Raw genomic sequence first — 22,822 nt, forward strand, 5'->3', positions numbered from 1 at the left:
ATTTATGACAGGACTGTGGCACACCTGAAGCCATTTTAATGGAATTAAAGCTGTAAAACATAAAGCATCTCCTTAAACAATTAACAAAATAAGGGAGTTTATTTGGTCATAGAAATTCTGTTTGGTGCTCCAAAAAGCTAACAAGTACACATTTGCTATGAGTTACCAAATATCTTACACATGTGAGTACACCATTCTGACACGCAGGCTGAAACATGCACTTTCAATACCAGAAGCAGTCTGTCATTTAACACACCAGTGTTCTATTGCAGATTCCCATTGTGTTCTAATGAACAGCTAGAGCACTAATGTTCTGTATGTCTGTAAAAAATGTGGTATGCTTGAAACTATCTTGGTTGAATCAAAGATGTAAAACCTAATGCATTTTCTTTAGAAATGAACAAAATGAGGGGGAGGGGGGGGCTTTTTACCATAAAAATATAGTCAGTGCTTTAGGTAGCTAAAAATAGGACACATTTTCCATGCGTTCCCAAATATCTTCCTCATCCATTTCAGTAAAACTTTCTGATAAGCAGAGTCAAACATGTACTTCCAACACTAGCAGGCTACATCAGTAGTAATCAACTGCAGTGCACCACAGAATTCTAAGAAACAACAAGAGTGCTAACATTTTGTATTCAAGATAACAGCGAGGCACGCCTGAACACCATCTGGTTGGAATAGGAGCTGTTGAATTTAAAGTCTTTCCTGAAGAGTGGCTGCAGTAAATGAGCATTGAGATGTAAATGCAGGCATGAAACTAGACTTGTGGGTCTTTAGTAATTTGAGGAATGATATATTTTTAAAGGGATTAACCATAGTTGAAAAGAGACACCTGCACATGAACAGCATCTCCTTTCCACATCTGTTTACGCAGTCTGGGGAGGGAGAGTTTTAACTTGCTGTTGATAGATGTAACATCATGTCAGCAGTGTGAAGAGTAAATACCAGTGTGCTAGAATATATCCCTGACATAGTACACATTTGCATTGCTAGGTGGCCAATTGTGGCCACCTGTGCCCAGGTGTTCGAGGGCAAAGTCTGTGGATGAGCGATACTCGATGAAGTGAGTTTTCTTCAAAGCGTTGCATGATCAACCCCATCTAAAGCCATTTTTTAGTCAGTGAAGCATGCAAGCAAGCTACAGGGTTTCTTCTGACTGCAATGAATATGAGCATTGCTAGGGCAAAGGTTTTAGGGTGAAGCTATTTGGTCTAAACCTGGTTTGCTCAAGAGGAACTGTATTTCCAGAGACAGCCCATGCTTTCAGCTCTTAAACAGTCGAGAAAGTACTTAAAATCTACATCAAGTAGAGCAGTCATTACTACTAAGTTGCTGTGCTTGTGACGGAGTGCAGCAGTGGTTTGAACTTACTTGTTTCATTTTACTTTCCCCATTGCCAAAGTTCCTTTAAATGTTTTCCAGCGCTGCACTAGGGGAGTGGCAAAGCCTCACAGCAGAGGTGGAGCTTAGTGTGCTCTGGCATGACTGGCCCCGCAACATGTAAAATCATGTATTCTTTCTGAAGTGTTTGGTTAGTCAGTTTCTTGCATGTATGCTGCCAGATTACTGTCTGAATAATTAGCATTAAGAAAGTGCTTCATCCTGTCCTGCAAGAGAAAAGAAAGATGTTGCACTTGTACCATTGTCACAACTGTCAATCATGAGCGTGTGCCCGTAGAGCTCCTGGAAGCAGCAATGTGCATCTCAGCTGTAAAAGGTCACTGTTGTGTCTCCTGGTTCTATCTTGAACTAACAAGTGTGAACAGCTGACAGGGCTATGAGCATTTTTTAGAATTGGGTGGTGACCACTTTGTGGATGAAGTTGTATCTCCACCTTTGCAGGATTGTCCACTGGAGGAATTACCTCTGCCACAGAGATGGTATAGAAGGGGTAATTCCAACGGAGAATCCACAGACTAAAGATTTCCTCCACAAACATGAGCATATTCTGTGACTATTCAACATTAAGCCGGTCCCTAGAGTGGGATGGTACCAGAAAACCCTCTATTTTATAGAGACGTGCTAAATCCTCTGTTGTGGTTTCTTCTCCATTAGAGAATCTCTCAGGGATATGAACTCTGCTATGCTATCCGTATGACAGGGGCCATCCACCCAGCGGTTTCAACACTGAAAGAAAAGCCTCCACCAAGACGTAATCACTTCCTCAACAAATGGGAGGGTTCTCTATTCCCACCGATTTGTAAGCTAGGCTGTGGGGCAATGAGAAAGGGCTAGCTGGACAGGGTGAGGTCTGAAATCTCAGCAAGTTTGGCAGATAACCAAAGTGCACTACACCCACTCACATATATACCCGTGGAATGTGCCCTCTACTAGAAGAAACAGCCTACCCTGGTGACTCTTTTTACCTACAGAGCTCTGTAGATCTGAGTGTTAGTGAACCACCACTTATTGCATTTTAATGTGGTCCCAGGTGGGTAGTTTGCACCGTGGGTCTTTTGTTATGTCACGCTGGTTAAAGGTCTTAGGCAGGCCAGTGCTTTTCAATGAGGTCCCTGTGGATGGCTGCATCTTCAGACTGTACACATTTGTTTGACAGACCTTCAACTCCACATTCTCTCTGCCACCTGTAGTCTCCCACAGGCTTCAGAACTGGCTCTAGGGTGACATCATGGGTTACCTCAATGCACCATGGTGCAGGTTGATATGATACTTACTAGCTATGGGGCTTGAGCAATCAGACATGTCAATGTATTTCCCCTAACAGTGGCAGCTATTGTAACTTCTGTACAAATCTGTAGTGTTGCGGTCATCACTAACCATCTTTTCTTTTCCTCTCCACAGAGCCGGATGGCAGAAAGCCTACGCCTCTTCGACTCAATTTGCAACAACAACTGGTTCATCAACACCTCCCTCATTCTATTCCTCAATAAGAAGGACCTGCTAGCTGAGAAGATCCGTCGCATCCCACTTACTGTCTGCTTCCCAGACTACAAGGGGCAAAATACCTACGAGGAGGCAGCCGTCTACATCCAGCGCCAGTTTGAGGACTTGAACCGCAACAAAGAGACCAAGGAGATCTACTCACATTTCACCTGCGCCACTGACACCAGCAACATCCAGTTTGTTTTCGACGCGGTGACAGATGTGATTATCCAGAACAATCTCAAGTACATCGGCCTCTGCTAAGAGATTCGCCAGGAACAATCCATGTTCCTGAGGTGAAACAAAGCGGGCGGGAAAGCCTCCCGCTCACTTGCGGTGGGATCGCAGGGGCAGGCACTTGGTAGCCCTAAGAGATGTGGCCTGAGGAATATCACAGACGCCCCTCTGTTCGTACCCCACTGTACACTTTTTGTAAGTGGGGAAAGAACTCTTTCTGCAAGGTCAAAAAAGGGCTCTGGAAAGGTGAGGTGGGCAACCAACCATTGATGGGTATTTTTTTATACTTTGTATTTTTCTGGTTTTATGGGCAGGGTAGCCGCATGGAGCATTAAACACTCTGCGGAGAGGCCTTTTCATTAACTGTTTCTTCTGGCTGTGGGGAGTGGCACAAAGTTTGCCCATAGGAGGGCATAAAGGGGAGAGGGCAACGCTGGTCCTGCCACTGTGCAGTTTCCTTTAAGCCGGTTGGTTCCATGCCAGAATAAAGAAAGAGGGAATGTGCAGGGCTAGCTTGATTAAATAAATGGACTGGGGGAAGTCTAAAGTGACACAATAAAAGGGGAGTCAGTCAGCAGCACACACCCATTGTGAAATAGGCATCTACAGATGGGGTGAACAACTTGAACTTGGCTAGGATGGAAACAACTCTTGCTGGAAGCAAGTGGGTCATGACCAACTTGATGCAAATGCAGCTCAAACCAGCCACAAAACTAGGCTGGCTTTCAAGATTGGTGGCACCAACCCTTCTCCTGTGTAGCATTCCTGCAACTCTCTAGCCAAAGGAAGGTTTTCTGCACACCTCTCTCCACCACTTAGTGACTGATGGCCTAAGTTAGAACTTCAGAATATGCAGTTACACATAACTCAACATATGTACTTTACGCATAGAGAGAGTGGGTGTGGTCATCATCAATCAGGACGTCGAGGAATTTACACCTGCGGACCATTTCTGGGTGAATTTTCTGTTTTTCATCTGTTAGTTTGCTTCACCGTTGTCACATGGACAGTTTTTCGAAAAGTAGACAAGTGAGTTTTTTTTAACCTATTTTTATTTTTCAGACCAATGCAATGATTATTTATTCTATGGTCCCGTGCACGGGGCAATGCCATAAATCCCTGCACGGGAGAGGATCATACACATGGTCTGCCTTTGATGTCCAGGTTTGGACGCATCTGCGAGCTTCCGACAGATGCAATCATTCTGCACCATTCACTCACACCAGTCGAGGTGCAGGGTTCCATCAAAACCGCATGGCGCCATTGTCTGTGTCTAATTTGTTTTTAACATTTAAACTTTAAAAAATGTTGATGACTAAGGAAGGTAAAATACGGAGCAGCTTGAACAAGGAACCGTGTTTTTTTCAAACTGGAGATCCTAGTGACACCTACATTTGAGGGACATGGGAAAACCCTGATCAGCTCGATGTCGTCTGCTTGCGGCGCAGTGTTATGCCTCAGGTGCCGCAATTTTTTAAGCCCAAAAATACATGAATGCAAAGCTTCTCCAGCACAGAACAGGATCAAATGTTCCTTAAAATCAGAAATCAAATATTTTCTTTCTGTTCCCTTCTATGAAACACAACCCTAGTATGGACTTCAGCGCAAAGTTCATGTGTAAATATCTTGCAGACAGTGTAAAGCACATCCACTCAGTCAGTCCTCTGCAAATCCGCCTTCTCCTTCCGCCCTCGAATCTAACCCTCTGCCAGCCTGTCTACCCTGGGTCTATGTGTCCTCCCAGCCCTTCCACCTTCACACCCAACACACTCTACAAGGTCAGTGAGAAAATCCTCTGCAAGGGCTCAAAGACACAACTGTTGTACAAGGAAATTCAGTAAGAGGGCGCTGGAGTGAAAGGAAAATAAAAGAATGAGACGAAGATGCGGTGTGTAGTGTATACTTACTTGTGTACTTTGTTGTGTGGGTTCTGTGGGGACCTGGTGGGGAAGGGTTGGAGGGAGGTTTGCAGCCAGTATCCTCTGTCTGAGAATCCTGATGACTAACAGCCGCTGCCTGCCGATTATCAGCAGCTCCCTGGGTGCCCATGGAAGGTGCAGAGAGACAGAACAAAACCGTTTCTTTCGGCAGGAAAACCAGGTGCCCCTGAACTCAATATATGGAATTAAAGTGCCCAGCAGTCCCCACAGAAAAGGCCATTGGTGATCCAGATCTCGGTACAGTGGTTTATCATCACAGCACATTTCCATGGAACAGGTAAAAATCAGAGTGGAAGAGAGGTGCATTTTTAAATGATGCTCCTAATGTAGGTTCTCAGAAATCAATTTACTAAGAGAGCTGCCTTGCAGGGACGGGGAGCTGTGCGGAGGGCACACAGAGCTCTCAGACAACCTTACAAGTCACTGAAGATCTGCGGGGGCAGCTCCTCTGCTAAGGCGGAGAGTTCCCTGCTGCTTTCAGCAGAAGAAAAATAAATTGATAATAACGGATCATTAGTATCGTTTTATTTTTCGCTGAGCCAGGATAGGGCGGGGCTGGAGGGAGGAGTGGTTTGTGCACCTCAAGTGTGCATGTCTGTTTGGCCGTCCGTGTTGGGCCGGTCATGCAGACATGCGCACTTCGCATTTCTCCACCCGGCTCTATTTCAAAGCAGGGAGCAGAAAGTACACAGGGTGCCGATCCCTCTGTGAGCGCCGAACCTGGCCGCTCGCACCAATCACGGCGCTGCTGTCATGCTGGTGACAGCAGCGTCGTGATTGGCTAGTGGGAGTCTGGCAGCCTGTGTGTTTTCGAACGAAGAGGAGGGCGGAGGTGACGAACGCGTCTCCCGACCTGACCAGGTAAGTGAGTTGTTTGTTTTTATATTCTTAATCCCGCCCCACCACCCCCGTTCAGTGGCAGTTGCCAGTGAAGTCCTGGCTGAAGAATGGTAAAAGCCACCTAGCCCTATCTAAGGCTTCCAATACAGAACAGGTCCAGATTCCTGTCTTTCTCTTGCTCTCTCTCTCTCCTCTTGTAATATTCCCTTACAATGTCTGCAAATGTGTTATTGTATCACAGATTGGTTTTAAAGAAAACAAACAAATCTCAATAATGTTCTTCTCCGCTTAGCAAGAGCAGAACAGTTCAACAGTAGTTTCGGAGAACAATACTTCACCACTTACCACATCCATTGAATCCTGTTGCTCTATTAAGACTTTCCATCCACTGTCACCATGACAAGGTTTACTTTTTTCTCGAGGGCTCTAACCTACTGTGCTAATCAAGACATCAGAGCTAAACATTTTGAGGCACAAGCAGCAAATATGTACATGTACATATTCAATGGGACAAACCCACACCTCCTAGCTGAGCAGCCTCGCTTTGCAGGCTACGCCTGTCTATATAATGTACTCATTTTGACAAAATCAAAGTTGTTTGCTGTTTTCTGCTCAACAAACCCAGTATATGAATATGACCCAATTTAAGATCCTTTAGCTGATAATAATGATGGGAAAGCCTGTAACAGAACAGAACAACTACCCTTCCTAGATTTACAAACCTGGGATGTTCTTTGCCTTGGAAGGGGATATTGTATATGTCTGATTCCCAGATCATTCTGTGAAACAGTAGAATAGATGCTTTTCTGTTACAGTACAGATATTCATATTAGAGCCAATGCTATTCTGGAAACTGTAGTACTACTGTGTAGTAAGCCTATTCAAATTCCCAATTTTATAACATTAGTCATTAATCAGGGGCTTATGAGGGTGAGAATGTCCTAGAATGAGAAAGGAGATGTACTTCCTTGTATCAGTTGTTCTTCCGGCTGGATAACCTGAGGTTCAGGTATTGCAGAGTACATGAACCAGCCTTTGAAAGCAAATTCAACTTATTACACAAAGCAAATCGAATTGGCCCAAAGCTCCACCAAATAGCTTTTTCATACTGTCACCACGCTTAGTTCCATACCCACTAGTAACTATCTTGCCAACTTCTTTCTCAAGAAAGGTGAGGACATATTTAACAAATTTGCCACAAGTAACTCTGGCATTCTCCCCAGTAACAGCAGCATAGCAACGGATCCGGCGGAACCACATTTCGTGGAATTTCCACAGCTCTTCACAGAGCAGGTTCAGCAAGCCATTCTTCTTACCAAGTCAGATTCTTCTCTCGATCCCTGCCCGCCTGCTGTTGTTCAATTGGCGCCAGATACAGTTGCCATTTTCTTGACCACTATTTTGAATCTTATGTTTAGTTTAGGCTCTTTCCCTAATCCCAGGAATTCAGCATCCATTCTTCCCATATTACAAAAGAAAACCTGGGTGTGGTGAAGATGGCAGCCGAGTCAGATGTGTAGTCCGGAGCTCTGCTCTTCTTCGGCTGAACACAGGGCAGAAATCCTGGAAACAGGCTTGGCGGAGCTTCAATAACAGCAACCCCCCCTCACCGGTCCGCAGATGAGTGGTGGGAAGATTGTTGTGGGAGCCCTCAGGATGTGACACAGGCCGGAACCCCACCTGAGGCGAGAGGAGCTGCCTGGCCGCACAATGGCAGCTGGAAAGAAGAAGCAGGTGGCAGAGAGTTGCAGAGGAACTAGAAGCGTCCCTGGGTCCAACGGGTGTGCGGCGGGCCCTGGTGGGGAACGAGGACATAACCGGGGCCACTTTGGAGAAACCTGACTCGGTGGGGATAGAGGAGCATAAGAGTTGATGGGATTTGCAACACCTAGTGTAGGTCGTCAGACAAGGGAAGACGCGTCCCTGGCCTGGCCGGCAGTCATTTCCAAGGCCCCAAGTAGACCTGGGCCTGCAGTGGTGACTGTGGCAGGAGCTTGATGGACTCTCCCCCTCCAGAGGAGACCCGGCGGAGACCAGCGGATGCTGGTGAGCCGGTGGGGCAGGGTACAGTGGAGAGGGGAGAGCAGCCCTGGGAGCCAGAGCCTGCTAATGCAGCCCAAAGCACCCTAGGGTGACCCTCTGCAGAAGCAGAAGACCGGCAGCAGGGGTAAGGAGGTAAGGGGTCCCCCCAACAAAAGATACCAGGAAAGCTCCCCCCACCATAAGAAAGAGGTCAGACTCTGAACTGAGGGGCACAAGAGAAGCTACACCCAGTCTCTGAGACATTGTGAAGGAGGACACATAGATGAGGGGAGCTGTTTGATCCCTCAGCAACTGTGCGACTAGCCGAGATAGCCCCATCTGGGGTGGGGAGGGACACGCTGAACAGCACTACCAGGAGGGAAGAGTGGACTTCATAGGGGGCCATAAGAATAGAACTTACCTGGGAAGCCGGACGGCGAGGTGGAGGACTTGAGAGATGGAAGGTCCCAGGGTGCCACAGGGACACAAACAAAGAGTGGTCACTGGCAAGCAACGAGGGGTTAAGGAGACACCCTAGGAGGGCGCACCTCGAGGACCCTCCTAGGAATCGGTTCGGGGATGATACATGCCATGAAGTGGTAGGGTGGTTTGTTAAAAAAAAATCATAACATGGTAAGGTGAGGGAGGGAGTTGGGGGTGTTTGTTTTTGGTGTCAACTACAACTGTTGGAGGGAATTTTCAAAAAGGTACGACTGGAAGGTGGGTTCCCGGGGCCAAGAGCCGTGAATAAGTCGAAGGACTGGTTAACAGAAAGGCACATAGATGCATCCAGGGCAGTTGTCCTTAATAACATGGAATGTGAACGGGTTGGGCAATAAGGTAAAGAGAGGATTGATATATAAAGTGCTGTCTAGGCACAAGCCTGACATAGTCTATTTACAAGAGACCCACCTTATGGATGTCCAACACTGAGCAATGGATTGAGGGAAATGCAAAGTGATGGGTCACACACAACACAAGTCAGGTTCTGGGGGTTATGGTGCTAATTCTGAAATCCCTCCCGTTCCATACCTGGGTGGACCACCAGGGGTGCTATTTAGCGATCCTGGGTGAATATGATACTGTATCTCTGTTACTGCTAAATGTTTATTTGCCCCCGGTGCTGCAGGGAAATGAACTCCAGTGGATGGGCACAGTACTGACAGACACCACAAAGGCCCATATGATGGTGGGAGGTGACTTCAGTTTGGTGGTAGACACGTGTCGAGATAGAACTAGCACAGTAACAGAGAGAAGGTCAACAAGGGGCAAGTTAGGTCGCTTTACACCGGCAATGGGAGTCTGCGATGTGTGACAAACCCGCCATGAGCAGGAGAGAGGCTACTCATTTTATTCAGCCACCCATTCAGCATTCTAGGATAGACTGCCTATTTACCACTACAGATACACTCTCCAAATTTAGGGAGGCGGTATACCTGACGTGAGGCATCTGCGATCGCTCCCCACTTAGTGCTTGCATGCAATTAGGGGCTAGACCACCTGGCGGAGGATGGAATAAGGAGACCTGGCACCTCATGAACACAAAGATAGTTTGAAACCTGGGGACGGCCTTCCAACAGTACGTTGCTGAAAACACTGGAGCAGAACAGAGTCCAGTGACTCTTTGGGAGGCACATAAAGCCACCGTAAGAGGAGTCCTCGTGGCGGGGGTGGGGGATCAGAGAGAAGGACAACAGGGACTGTTGACCCTTGAGAGTGAATTGTTGACAGCAGAGAAGAGCTACTCAGTCTCTTCTACCCCTGAAAAGAAAAGAAAGGTAGCACAAAAGGGAGAAGAATAGCGCATAGTGGCCTGTGACGAAGTGAAGCAAATTTGCCTGCTGAAAGAGACCGGCTTATCAAAGCTGGAAACAAGACAGGGAAATTATTAGCCTGGTTAGGGAGTAAAGAGAGGACCAACTCAATTATTAGAGAACTGAAAACATCCACAGGGGAGTCGGTTAGGGACTCCAAAAGCATAGCTGAGGAGTTAGCAATCCAATTGGCATGGTTTTATGATTCCTTACTGATGGCAACTGAGGAGGACATACAAAGCTTTATTGCTGATTGCTCGATAGTGAGACTACCCCCCTAACAGAGCGCTGAGGTAGAAAGAGGACATTAGGGAGGAAGAGCTGACCTTAGCAGTGGGACACTTGCAAGCCGGAAAGGCCCCGGGACCCAACAGGTTCCTAGTGGAGTTTTTTTCAGAAACTTAGCAAGTGGACAATCCCTCACCTATATGTGGAGCCCTAAAAGAGGCATTTAAGACTGGGGAACTTCCCATGGATCCGCTACGATTGTCCTGGTCCCCGAGCCAGATAAACCCATAGACCGAAGCAAATCTTATCGTCTGATCTTTTGACTAAATGTGGATATTAAAATTCGGGCCAAATTGTTAGCATAGACCCAAAAAGGTTATGATGCCTCTGGTGCACCCAGACTAGAGTATATTTATCCCAGGTCGTTCAACAGCATTGAATTTACAGCAGCTTCATAATAATTAGCGAAGTTAAAAAATAACACTAAAGGAATGGTGATAGTCTCCCTAGATGCAAATAAAGCATATGACTTTATGGAATGGCCATACTTGTTTAGAGCCCTACGAAAAAATGGAAATTAGCCCTAAGTTCAGGAGATGGATCAGACTCCTATATATGATAGACCCTGTGCGAAAGCGAGGGCTAACAGATATATCTCTTGAGAATTTGAATTGCACAGGGGTACAAGACAGGGCTGCCCCCTGTCGCCATTGTTATTTGCATTGGCGATTGAGGGGCTAGCAAGTTGGACACGAGTTGACATGCAGATCAGGGGATGGCCGACTAGCAGTGGTAACGAGGAGCATATTTCTGTATACGTACACGAGTTCTAAATATGATGGAGGGATAGCTCTCTCAAATATCCACAAATACTGTGAGGCTGCACAAGTTTGTGTGGTTAACCACTGGGCGTTCGCCCCCTGGGAAGATTCGGCATTTAGAGCGGATAGAGAAACCATGGGCGATAAAATCTATCTAGACTGGCTCTAGGGTGGGAGGATTGACATAACATGCCTGGCAACAGCTGTAGTCATCTGGACATGGAGGAAACTAACAAGAGGAATGGGGTGAACTAAACGTCTGACCCCCAAAGACACCCCCTATGGGAGGGAACAAGACTTCCAAAGGTGACTCCCCTACAGAGGTTCCGAGGTTGGGACACTATAGGGATATCTACTCTGGCAGAGGTGTGGGATGCTAAGGGGGTGGTAACTTTTGTGTACCTACAAAAGGAATACCAAATGTCCAACAAGCAGTAGCTGCGATATGCAGAGCTAAGAGCGGCCCTGTGCCTTAGTATTTCTGCAGATGTGGAAATGCAGGAAGACACTCCACTGGAGCTGAGACTGTTAGAAGGTGCAGTGCTGGAGAAATTAATATCACTTACATACGGTACATTAATGAGCAACACGCAACCCCCCTTAGATGACTTATGTGAGAAATGGAAGAGGGACTGTGGGGACATTGAGGAGGCTGACGGGAGGGAGGAACTTCTGTTCCCGGCCAAGGTGGCTATACCTGCATCGTTCAGACTAATTCAGCTTAAAATATTGCACCAAGTCTATTATAGCCGTACCTTACTCCACAGGTTGGGAAGGATAACTAGTGTAGAGTGCCTAATGGGTTTGCGAAAGTGAAGGCACATTCTATCACATGCTATTGAGCTGCCCAAAGATTGAGCCCTTCTGGAGGAGGGTGAGACGGACATTAGAGGACATTACAGGAGTCCCCCTGGAGACGGCCCTACTGGGAATTTGGGGCCATATGTACGAACACATTTTCCCATAGACACAGAATGGGCAAAACTGCTTGCTACATCTGGCCCTTGGAGACAAACTGATCATACAACATATCAAAAGCTACTGATAAATCTTGGCTATATGGTAGGTAAACAAGACATTGCTAGGAAATAGGGATCGGGAACAGCTCTGGGAAGCCAAAAATGGTGGTAGGGCATGGACAAATGCCAGACACTGGAAAAAAAAAATTATCGAGCTAGAGGCAATGAAAAGAAATATGCAAAAATATGGGGTGATGGGAGGCAGTGCTAGTGACATAAGGACAGTATCAGTGTGATCACACACCTAGAGGGGGGACATGCACATAGGGGGAAATGGATGCCCAGCAGCGAGCCCAGGGGACACGGAGGGCCCTATGGAGATATATAAGACACCCAATACGTTGGAACCCTACACATATTACTAATGTAAGAGTATGTACTGGGGAGGGGGAGGTGAAGTTTTATTACAAAGTTGGCTGTGCTGCCTTTTATGCAGCAACTTTTGTAAAACAAATAAAATACTTTTAAAAAGAGCGAACCTTAATTCTTTAGATCCTAACAAGTATAGGCCCATCTCATGTCTTCCTTTCCCAGCCAAAATCGTGAAGAAGGCCATGAATCAGCAACTTGCATCCTTCATCGAGAGTAACCACTTACTGGATGATACCCGAGATTTGGCTTCAGAAGCAGCGCTGGTTGTGGTCACTGAAGAAATTAGATCAACTTTAGATAAGGGTGGTGGAGGAGCCCTTATCTTATTTCACCTGTCTGCAGCCTTTGATATGGTCAATCACAACCTTTTGACTGACCGGTTATACAAGCTTGGGATTAAAGGGACAGCTCTGTCTTTGCTTCGCTACTTTCTCTCAGAGCAGGTTCAAAAGATCATTCTGTGGGATTTCACATCTGATCCGCTGTACTGCCTTGTGGGGTTCCTCAGGGCTCTTCCTTGAGCCCGACCCGTTTTAATCTTTAGGTTATGCCCCTTGCAAGTTTAATTAAGTCTTTTGGGTTTTCGTTGGTACCCTATGCCGACAACACCCAGATTGTTGTCTCTCTTTCTAACAGCAATCATAACTCAGGTTAAGCTTTCCGGAACTGCAGGTCTGCAGTCAATAATTGAATGGACAACAACCTGTTGAAACTGAACTCTTCAAAGACGGAAACTCTTCTATTAGGGAATAATGCTGCTTTTTTATCCTCTTCCTGGTGACCACAAGATCTCACAGCTCTTCCTACTCCTGCAAAATATCCCAGCGTTACAATGGATGAGAAACTAACCTCTAAAAGTCAAGTGAACGCGAGTATCTCCTCTTCCTTTCATACGCTTAAAATCATAAAAAAGCATGTCCCTTTTATTCCATCTGACCTGCGGAAAACTGTTGTCTCAGTGCTGACCTTGGCCAGATTAGATTACTGTAATGGCCTTTATCAGAACCTGAAAAAACTTTACAGAATAAATTGCAAATTTTGAAAGGTTCTGCAGCCTAGATGCTGTTTGATATTCCCAGATCACAGCTGGCTGCCTTAGTAAGCCTTAATAAACTACAAGACGCTATGTATTGCATTTAAAGCCCTGCACGGATCTGACCCTCCCCCCCCCCATCTACGGGAAAGGTTCAAATGGTACTCTCCTAGTAGACTGCTTTGCTCCTGCTCTCCTAACAACCTTATTGTCCCGCCTTTCAGGCGATCATCCTTAGGAGGTAGAAGTTTTGTTAGGTGTACAGCTCTTCAGTGTAACAGCCTTCCTGTGAAAATGAAATCTGCTACCTCATTTTTCGCATTTAGAAATTTGCTAAAAACTTGGCTATTCAGCTATTAATCAGTCTCGGTTAACTATCTTGGCTTGCTACAGCTATATCTGACTCACCTCCTTGGTCACTTATAACACCAACACACCTTCGGGCATTCGATGCGCTCTACAAGTCTTATCATCATCATATGTTTTGAATACTCCTTGGAAGACCATTATGTCTGCTCAGCAATACAGAATAGTCCAAGCTTGAGAATCAAATCAGAAGCACGTATTTGAGAAGCATTCATTCTCTGTCTGACTCTGTCTGATATTTAGGCCCATCAGCACTCAGTCCCCTGTCTGTAACTGTTTGTAGGACGATTCTGAAAGTGTTCAAAAACTCTGGAGATGTGTGTCTAAATGGGCATTCAAAGAATACGGTCTGCTTGAAGGCAGCCTAAGAACTAACTATTTAGAACGTAGGACATACGGTCTGCATCGGGAACACTGGAGTGGAAATAAAGTTTCACTTAAGGGGCTTGTTCACAGAACAAATGGTACTCAAGACAGGGTGTTCAAAAATAAAGTTCAATTAGGACTCGATTTTGAAAACAGATTTGAAAGAAATATCCTGTACTCAAACTAATCACCTTTTAGAAGGTATATGCCAGTAAACTGGCCAGCAAATAAAAGTACGGTTTCATGATCTAGCCATAATCTATATGTCAAAGCCACAACCGCATTACCAAATGATCTCTATTCCATCAAAAGTACCTGGTGATCTTGCAAATTGACTAGGGTAACAGAGGCTCTAATTGGGTACAACTGGGTATGGTCTCTCTAGGTATACATAAAACCCAAGTCCATGGCATTTGGTTTCTGTCCAATTGGTGGCATATGTGAAAGTGGACTGGGTTCAGGGATATTACGCGAGCCAGCCCATCAATTACCCACTGGAGGACAATGAACTGGTTATGCACCATGGAGAAAGGCCAGGCTGGCTCCTACTCTCAATCATTTAGAATTTATAAAAGAGCCACTCATGCACTATCTACACAAATCTCAACAACCTCCTGACACCGAGGGCCAAGCAGACAAGGGCGTCCTTCTCTTGTCCACAACCCAACATCGTCTCTTCACTTCACTGCGTGCAGTACTTTGTTGCCCAACAGCTCGTGACAAACATACACAGATTAGGAAGTGCAGTCACTATAAAGGATACTTCACCAAGCCCTGTATTATGATTCAATAGAGCTAATGAGGAAACCTCCCATCCAAGATAAGCAGGATTCCCATCTTAGAGCGAAGGAGACAACTCCCACAGTTAAAGAACATCTGTAAAAAGTAGAAACTTTTTATCATTCCACATTGATTTTGGATGCTTCAGGAAATTATCGCCACTGAAGGTCTTCCGAAGATCATCAACAGATGATTTCAGAATTTTCATCAATGAGCGCTAGACCTCTCCCCAAGGAGGGTGGACCGAGAAGTGCCTCCAGGATAGACATGGGACATCCCATGAGGAGTGAAATTTAAATAATGAATTACCCTCTTGCAGTTTAGTTTCAAGAAGGCAAACACATCTTTCTTCATTGTGGGAAAGGGTTGGAATGTCCTGTCCAGCCAACAAAACAAAAAACCTCAAAATATGTTTGGGAAAGCACAAGTAATTGGGGACAAAAGGTCGCAAGACTGAACTGATACTGAGCAACATTTCATTTTTAAAAACAGAAATATGTCTAGCTGCTTTTTATAAGCAACTGACCACTCTTTGAACCACTTGAAGGTCATGAAATAGCAAAAGGTGAAGAAGAAGTGAAGGAAGCAATACACTCCAGCTTCTTCTTTGACCCTAGAAATCATGTGACTGACATTTGCCATATGCTGCCAATATGTGCCAATTACGCAACCTTGCAGCACATATGCTTCTGGTTTATTAGCCCAGAAAGTGGATCAGACTCCAGCCGAGGCCTAGTTGAGAGGTTACAAGAGTGTAATGTTCATTGCTAAAAAGCTAATATTTCATATGTCTCTTCATTGCTCTTTGTTAAGCCAGGTAATGTTACCTTATAGTGTTGGTCCAAAAGAACAAGTTACTTACCTTCAGTGATGCTTTTTCTGGTGGATAGACCCTATCGAACTGCAGATTCCTCACCTTAGAATACTCTTCAGGAGCTAGACTTGATCTGGACATTTTCCCATAGCAGTGCTCCCACAAGCTGCTCTGTGGTGACTTGCAGCTCAGCGCTTCACGCCAAACTGCCCTGCAAATGATGTACCGGAGCCACACAAAAGTCCCACCCTTTGTGCTGACATTAGTTTCTTAGAAGTTTCTAATTCCACACCCTCAGATGCAGAATGTGAGCCCTTGTTGGTGCCAGTGTGCTAAATACTAACTTGGGACCTTTTAGATGTTAAAAAGAGGCCACTCCACAAGACAGAGGTGGAAGGGTGGTGAGTAATCTGCAGTTTCATAGAGAATCCACGAGAAAGAGCATTACCAAAAGGTAATTAACTAGCTCTTTTGTTGGATACTTCTAACCACAGATTTCTCAACTGAGAACAGACACCAAAGCAGTACCTCCCCAAGGTGGATGTGCTCTCAAACCTTTCAAAGGCTGCTTAGTGTCCAGTGCATAGCAGATCTTAATGCAGAGGACTATGCACCTTCATTGGACTCTCGTCTTCACAGCCTTCCCTTTTGTTACACTGCAGAACCCCACAAAACTTTGATAGTCAACTTGATGGTCCCTGGTACAATCAATTAAAAACGTAAATCCATTTTGGGGTCCAGCTAACAGGATTTTTAAAGGATGAGGGAGAGCAAACAATGCAGGCAGAGTGATGGATTGTTCAGTGTGGAAGGGAGTCACAAATTTAGCAGGAATGTTGCTCGAGTTCTGAGCACCAATTTGTCCTGGAAGCTGAAAGTGCCTGAAATTCACTTATATGATCAGCTGACATAACCGCAACGAGGAGGACTGTCTTCAAAGTAAGAAAAAGCATGGAGCAGCTATGCATCAGCTTGACGGGCATACACATGAGAAATGTCAAGACCAAAATAAGGTCCCACCTGGCATCACAAGCAGTTTGGGAGGGAACGTGAGTCAAACCTTTAATAAATCCCATTACAACAGGTGATTTAAACAAAAGGGCCGACAAATAACCTGTAATATTGCCCACTGCAAGACCTTGCAGGCCCACAGATAAAACCAAAAAAGAGTTTTGTTTCTAAGGGGTCCATCTTGCAAAAAAACACACCAGGCTATAATGTGTCCCAGCGCTTGGCATAAATGGATTTTGTGCAACATTCACCACTTCAGGTCGCAGGTCGGAGGCAGCCAGTTGCCACAGCTCAATCTCCACGTATGTATGTGTACACAGCAGATTCGGGTGGAGGACCATGCCTTGTTGCTGAGAAAGGAGGTCCCTGTGTAGCCTAAGAACATATGGTCATACACAGAAGATCTATGTACCGCATCCTTCTGGCCCACCGTGGATCCACTAGGATGATTTGGGCGCTGTCGTTCCTGATCTTGTTCAGACCTTGGTACAGGAGAGGCAGGGATGTAAAGGCATACAGGAGTCTTGTGTTCCATTCCACCTGAAACACATCTCCAAACAAGTGTTCTTGTGGAAATTCCAATGTGCAAAACATTCAACACTGCACCTTCTTGATGGTGATGAAAAGATCTTGCCAGGTCACTGCCCACTGTTTGGAAGGTAGATTATATTCACAGTCCACCAGGTGCTGCCTGGTCAGTTTGTTGCAGTGGCATTCAGGGACTCTGCCAGGTAGTTCACAATCAGGATAATGTCCTGATGCTCAAAGCACCTCAGGAGATACATGGGGTTTGATTTAAAACTCAGCTGCGGGGTTACTCAGTCACAACGGTGACAGATATCCCATCTGCCAAAATCTAAATCCCATAGGACATTACCGAATTTAGATTAGTTTTAGAACACTGGACCTTAGATTACATGCCCCTCTGCTTGTTGCAGTCCCATCTGGTGGTGGTGTTGATGGCAAGAACCTGCACCAGCCTCTCCTTTATGGAAGGTCGGAAGGCCTTCAGGGTCAGATGGATGGCCTGCAAATCAAGCAGACGGATGTGGAGCCGACCCTCTGCCAGCAACAAGAGTACCTAGATATCCACCTCCCCAGGTAGGCAAGGACACATCTCTCACCACCACCAGCTATGGGTGGTGAAGGGAGAGGGGCCTGCTGCTGGACAAATTGTGTTCAAGCAGCCACCACTGCATATCTCGAGCTGGCTCCTCAGAGATGTGAAGAGCATCGGTCAGATTGCTTTGATGCTGGGCTCATTGGGCTTATCTGATGATGGGAATGCAGGAGGCTAAAAAGTCAAGAAGCTTCTGAACTGCTTTCACCATGAACCAGCAATTAACCTGAAGCATCTGGCTCATAGCCCGAATATCCTGGACTTGTGGCAGATAGAAAGTCATGTACTCCATTGTGTCTAGGATTGTTCCAATGAATGGAGGCCTCTACAAAGGAGTCCAGAGTGGCTTAAGCTCTATGAGAGTGAACCCCAAACATGTCAAACATTCACCATTATCCAGGGGTGGTCTACAATTGACAGTGACAATACAGAAATACTGGTGTCCCCGACCTCCAAAGATGGGCAGCGAACACTGCCATTACTTTCATGAACACCTGAGAAGCACTGGTGCACTGAAAATGCTCCTGCCTGCAGATAATGTCTGTGGGACTTCATAACAGGAATTTGAAAATACACGTCCTGCAGGTGCAAGCACACCATCCAGTCTCCTGGGTTCAGAGATACAGAACCCGTGCCAGTGTGAGCATTCTGAATTTGCCCTTCAGCAAGGAGAGATAGGTCCACAATAGGCCTAAGGCCCCATTCTTTCTTCGGAACAAAGAAATTGTGAAAGTAGCAGTCTCCTTTTTTCTGAGTCTGAAACCTTGCTGCCACCTTTGGAGAGCAACAACTGCACTTCCTATAACTTAATGGGAAGGTGCTCATCTGAAATCCACTGAGTGGGAGGACCAGTGGGTGAGAAAGAAAGAAATGATAGAGCATAACCATTTTAAACAATCTATAAAACCCATCTGTTGGATGTGAAGGAGCATCAACCTGGGAGGAAATGTGGAGTCCTTCCTATACCAGTTGGGCATGCACCACTAAGGGCAAACTAGAGTGGTTTGGTGACTATTGTACCAGGGAAGGAGAAATGTTAACACTGATGCTCCTGCTGGTCCATATGCTGCATGCCAGACCCATGTTCATGACCGGGTTGCTTGCTGCCAAGGTTGGGAAGGCTGTCTGTTGATGCACCAACCCCAGGAATAGCACCTAAAACTTCCTGAACTGATGCAGAAACTTTTTTGTTTGACATGGGACAACAGTCCCAAAGAGCACACCATAGCTTCACCATCCTTAAAGAACTCCAATGCAGAGTCTGCGATTCTGCTTCATGCCTCAGTGACAGGACGCATCAATAGGCAAACTCTGGACCCCTTCCATTCGTGTCAATGAAGTACCACACTAATGCCGACTGCCTTCCACAGGCAATCCATAGTATCAATGCTGCATAGATCACATATTATGCGGTGTCCTGTCTATCATGAATTGCCTGGGCCAACGAGGCCCTCAGATCTTCCAGGACTACTTACAAGATATTGTTGGCCATGTCCCACAGGGTTTGTGATATGACCTAGCAAACAAACAGCAATGACTGATGACAATGCTAGCCTGGTTGAGGACATAGGGGGTCATTATGATACCCAGCAATTCAGCCCGCCATGCCGGCGGCGGGTAAAAAGACCGCCACCGGCATGGCGGGCTGAACCGCCATATAATGTACACATGGAGGGCTGCCAGAGGCGGCCCTCCTCCACTGCCAGGTGCCTCCGACAGACAGCCTGACGGTGGAAGGAATCATCATCCGACAGGGCAGCGCTGCTGCCCCTTGGATAATGATCCCTACAGCCACCAGCCTTTCCCTGGCGGGGAAAGGCTGGCAAAAGGGAGTGCTCCGGGGCCCCCCTGGGGACCCCTGCACTGCCCCGGCACTTGGCAGGGGCCCCAGTGCAGTGCCCCATCTCGCAGGTCACTGACCGTGCGCAACGGGTGCAGCTGCACCCGCTGCACAGAGGCATTGACAAGCTGCTCCATTTGGAGCCGCCGGCAATGTCCCGGCCCAGCAGAATGTTAATTATGCAGCCGGCAGGGTCCCAGGGGAGCTGGCGGTCAGTGAAATGATCGCCAGCATGAACATGGCGGTAAAGTGTTGCCAAAAGTCTCAATCCCCCTGGATTCCCTGTCTTGAGGACTGGTCAGAAATTAGTTAGGATTCACCTTACGGGTAGGGGCCTGCACAATAACACATTTTGGGGTGGGGTGCTTGGTGAGAAAATCAGCGTCTCTAGGTGTTGGTCTGTGATGTTGGGCCACCTGCCTATTCACAGGTAGGCAAGAACAAGGCTACAACCTAGTGGCCATCCTCATTGAGGACTTTGTTAAAGGGCAGAATGGGCTCAGAAATAGGTGCTACATTCCATAAAAGTTCAGTTACAAAATTTGTTTTCGTCTCAATGGAGGGTAGTTGTAGTTCAAGTGCTTCAGTAGCCCTCCGAATCACCCCGGAGGCACTCTCTTCCATTCGTGACCCTAGTGCCTGGTTAAGCTCTATCTTGGGGAGGTGCAGGGGCGGATCCTCTGCTATGGCCGAGGAGTGTTGCCCAGCCCCCCTTTCCCCGCCAGCAGCAACCACTGCAAATCCTTTAACAATGAAAGGATAATAAACTAAGTTTATTATCCTTTCGTTGTTAAAGGCATAGGGCATTGGGGATGACGGGGACAAGGGGAGTGTACAGTACAGTCCCCTCAGTGCGCATGTGTGTTACTGTGCAGTCCCCTCAGTGCACATGTGTGTTGGCCGGCCAAACACACATGCGCACTGTGCTCTCTCCAGCCTGGCACTGTGTTGCTGGGCTGGAGAGCAGGTACAGGCTCCCAGCCTCCTGGGAGCACCCTGGCTGGGTGCTCCCAGCCAATCCTAACACTGCTTTGAAGAGCGTCAGGATTGGTCACAGGGCAAGCTGGGAGCCTGTGCCTGCAGTGACGAGAGAAAGAGGAGCGGCAGCGGTGCAGGTAAGGATTTTTAAAAAAAATGTTTTTGTTCCCCTCCTTCCCCCCCCCAAGCATCGCCCCGCCCCTTCAGATTTAGGCGAGCCGCAGCTGGCGAGCTGTCAAGTCCACTGGCATTTTATAAGTCCATCTATAAGGCATCCCTAGTGTAATGAGGAAGAAGCAAGCCATCCCATCTTCATCAGCACCATCATCTTCATCAACATCTTGAAATGTCCTCTTCTCTGACAAAGGATCAGAACAACAACAAAAAATAACAGAGCCTCTGCTGATAGGTGCAACATGGCAGGGGCACTGGGTTTGATACAGGTCGCATGACAACTGGCTGCACCTTTGTGATTTTGTCGCAAGACATCAGTCGCGTTCAAATCAAAGTTGGGTCATGGTCCAACATTGGCATCAGCAGTGGATCTTCTTCCAGTGTTGATGGCGTGGGTAACATCACTGGTGGGTCCTGAACCGGCATGGATCTTTGACCTGGATTAGGAGTCTGTAATGCTGGTGGTATGGTCCCAGTGAATGGATGAACCAGCCAGAAGTATCCCGACTGGAAGCTCCGGCGGAACCATGGAGCCCAAAGGCACACAAGAGGGAACCTCAACATAGCTTACTTGAAGGCCTCGATTTGCCATGGGATCAACAACAGCCCAGGAAACACTGGGTGTTTTGGGATGAGTTGAAGACTGGGCTCTCCGGCCAGAGACCTCAAAAGGGGTGTGACTGACATTGTGACACTCTCACACCTTTTCTTTGGAGTGAAAGTAGTGCAATGGGGTCGAGTCCTGCTCTGCTTTCTAATGCACCTTCACTTGTTCAACTACATGTTTAATCCACATTTCCATTACAGTTATAAAGGTCCTCATTTGAAGTATGTAAGGACTTTTGTCTGTGTTATAAGCAATGCATGTGGAATCTTTTGTCGATTGTAAGGAGTAATTGTGTAATCCTGGATGAATGGTATGCAGTATGTGACGAGTCCATCTGGTAATACATAGTACTTTATAACTCTTTTATGGGTTGTAAGGATTATGTCAGTTTTCCTGTAAGGGTTGTAAGTATAATGCCATGAGTTGTGTATGCGCTGTACAGAAGAGATACACAGTAATTCAGTGTGGGCATTTATGATGTGTGGTCCTGGAAGCCTTTTTCCAGGAGTGTTACCTGGGCTGTAGGGTAAAGAGTGTGGGTTGCATGGAGGATAACAGGTGCACTCTGGGTTGTAAGCAGTTATGTCAGGAATCAGTCGTGGGTTGTATGGAGTATGTGTGCAGTACTGCATGAGTTGTAAGGAGTATTGCAGGTCCACTGTGGGCTCTCAGGAGTATGCCACGTATCAGTTGTTGGGTATATGGAGTATGTTGGAAGTACTGTGTCAGTTGTAAGGAGAATAGCAGGTCTGTGTGCTGTAAGGAGTATGTCAGGAGTCAGTTGTGGACTGTATAGAGTATGTCAACACTACTGTGTCTATTGTAAGGAGGGTGGAGTGCATGAATTCTTCAAGGTTTTACGGACAGAGTTAGGAGCTCTGCATGGGTTGTAAGGAGTGCCCCAGTGTCAGGGGTTCTTCATGGGTTGTATACAGTGCACCACACCAGTGTCAGCAGTGCAGCATGGGTTGTAAGGAGTTCCCCAGTGTCAGGGGTTCTGCATGGGTTGTATACAGTGCACCAGTGTCGGCAGTGCTGCATGGGTTGTAAGGAGTTCCCCAGTGTCAGGGGTTCTGCATGGGTTGAATACAGTGCACCAGTGTCGGCAGTGCTGCATGGGTTGTATATAGTGCACTAGTGTCAGCAGTGCTGCATGGGTTGTAAGGAGTGCACTAGTGTCAGGGGTTCTGCATGGGTTGTATAAAGTGCACCAGTGTCAGCAGTGCTGCATGGGTTGTAAGGAGTTACCCAGTGTGAGGGGTTCTGCATGGGTTGTATACAGTGCACCAGTGTCAGCAGTGCTTCATGGATTGTAAGGAGTGCACTAGTGTCAGGGGTTCTGCATGGGCTGTATACAGTGCACCAGTGTCTGCAGTGCTGCATGGGTTGTAAGGAGTTCACCAGTGTCCGGGGTTCTGCATGGGTTGTATACAGTGCACTAGTGTCAGCAGTGCTGCATGGGCTGTAAGGAGTTCCCCAGTGTCAGGGGTTTTGCATGGGTTGTATACAGTGCACCAGTGTCAGCAGTGCTGCATGGGTTGTAAGGAGTGCACC

At 46.7% G+C, this 22,822-nt stretch overlaps 2 protein-coding genes across 4 annotated transcripts in view; one reads left to right on the forward strand and one right to left on the reverse strand.

Moving 5' to 3' along the window:
- The window catches only part of GNAZ (G protein subunit alpha z), a 221,802-nt gene extending 216,797 nt beyond the window's left edge, over positions 1-5,005 (forward strand). For all 3 annotated transcript variants that reach the window (XM_069215106.1, XM_069215107.1, XM_069215108.1), the window contains exon 3: positions 2,806-5,005. In XM_069215106.1, the coding sequence (XP_069071207.1) occupies positions 2,806-3,150 (345 nt within the window). In that variant the 3' untranslated portion in view covers positions 3,151-5,005. The remainder of the gene's footprint in view (positions 1-2,805) is intronic.
- Positions 1-22,822, reverse strand: part of RSPH14 (radial spoke head 14 homolog) — a 398,766-nt gene that overhangs the window by 315,220 nt on the left and 60,724 nt on the right. The window lies entirely within an intron of this gene.

The sequence above is a fragment of the Pleurodeles waltl genome, chromosome 11 (assembly GCF_031143425.1).
Source record: "Pleurodeles waltl isolate 20211129_DDA chromosome 11, aPleWal1.hap1.20221129, whole genome shotgun sequence".
In the NCBI taxonomy this organism is placed as follows: Eukaryota; Metazoa; Chordata; class Amphibia; order Caudata; family Salamandridae; genus Pleurodeles; species Pleurodeles waltl.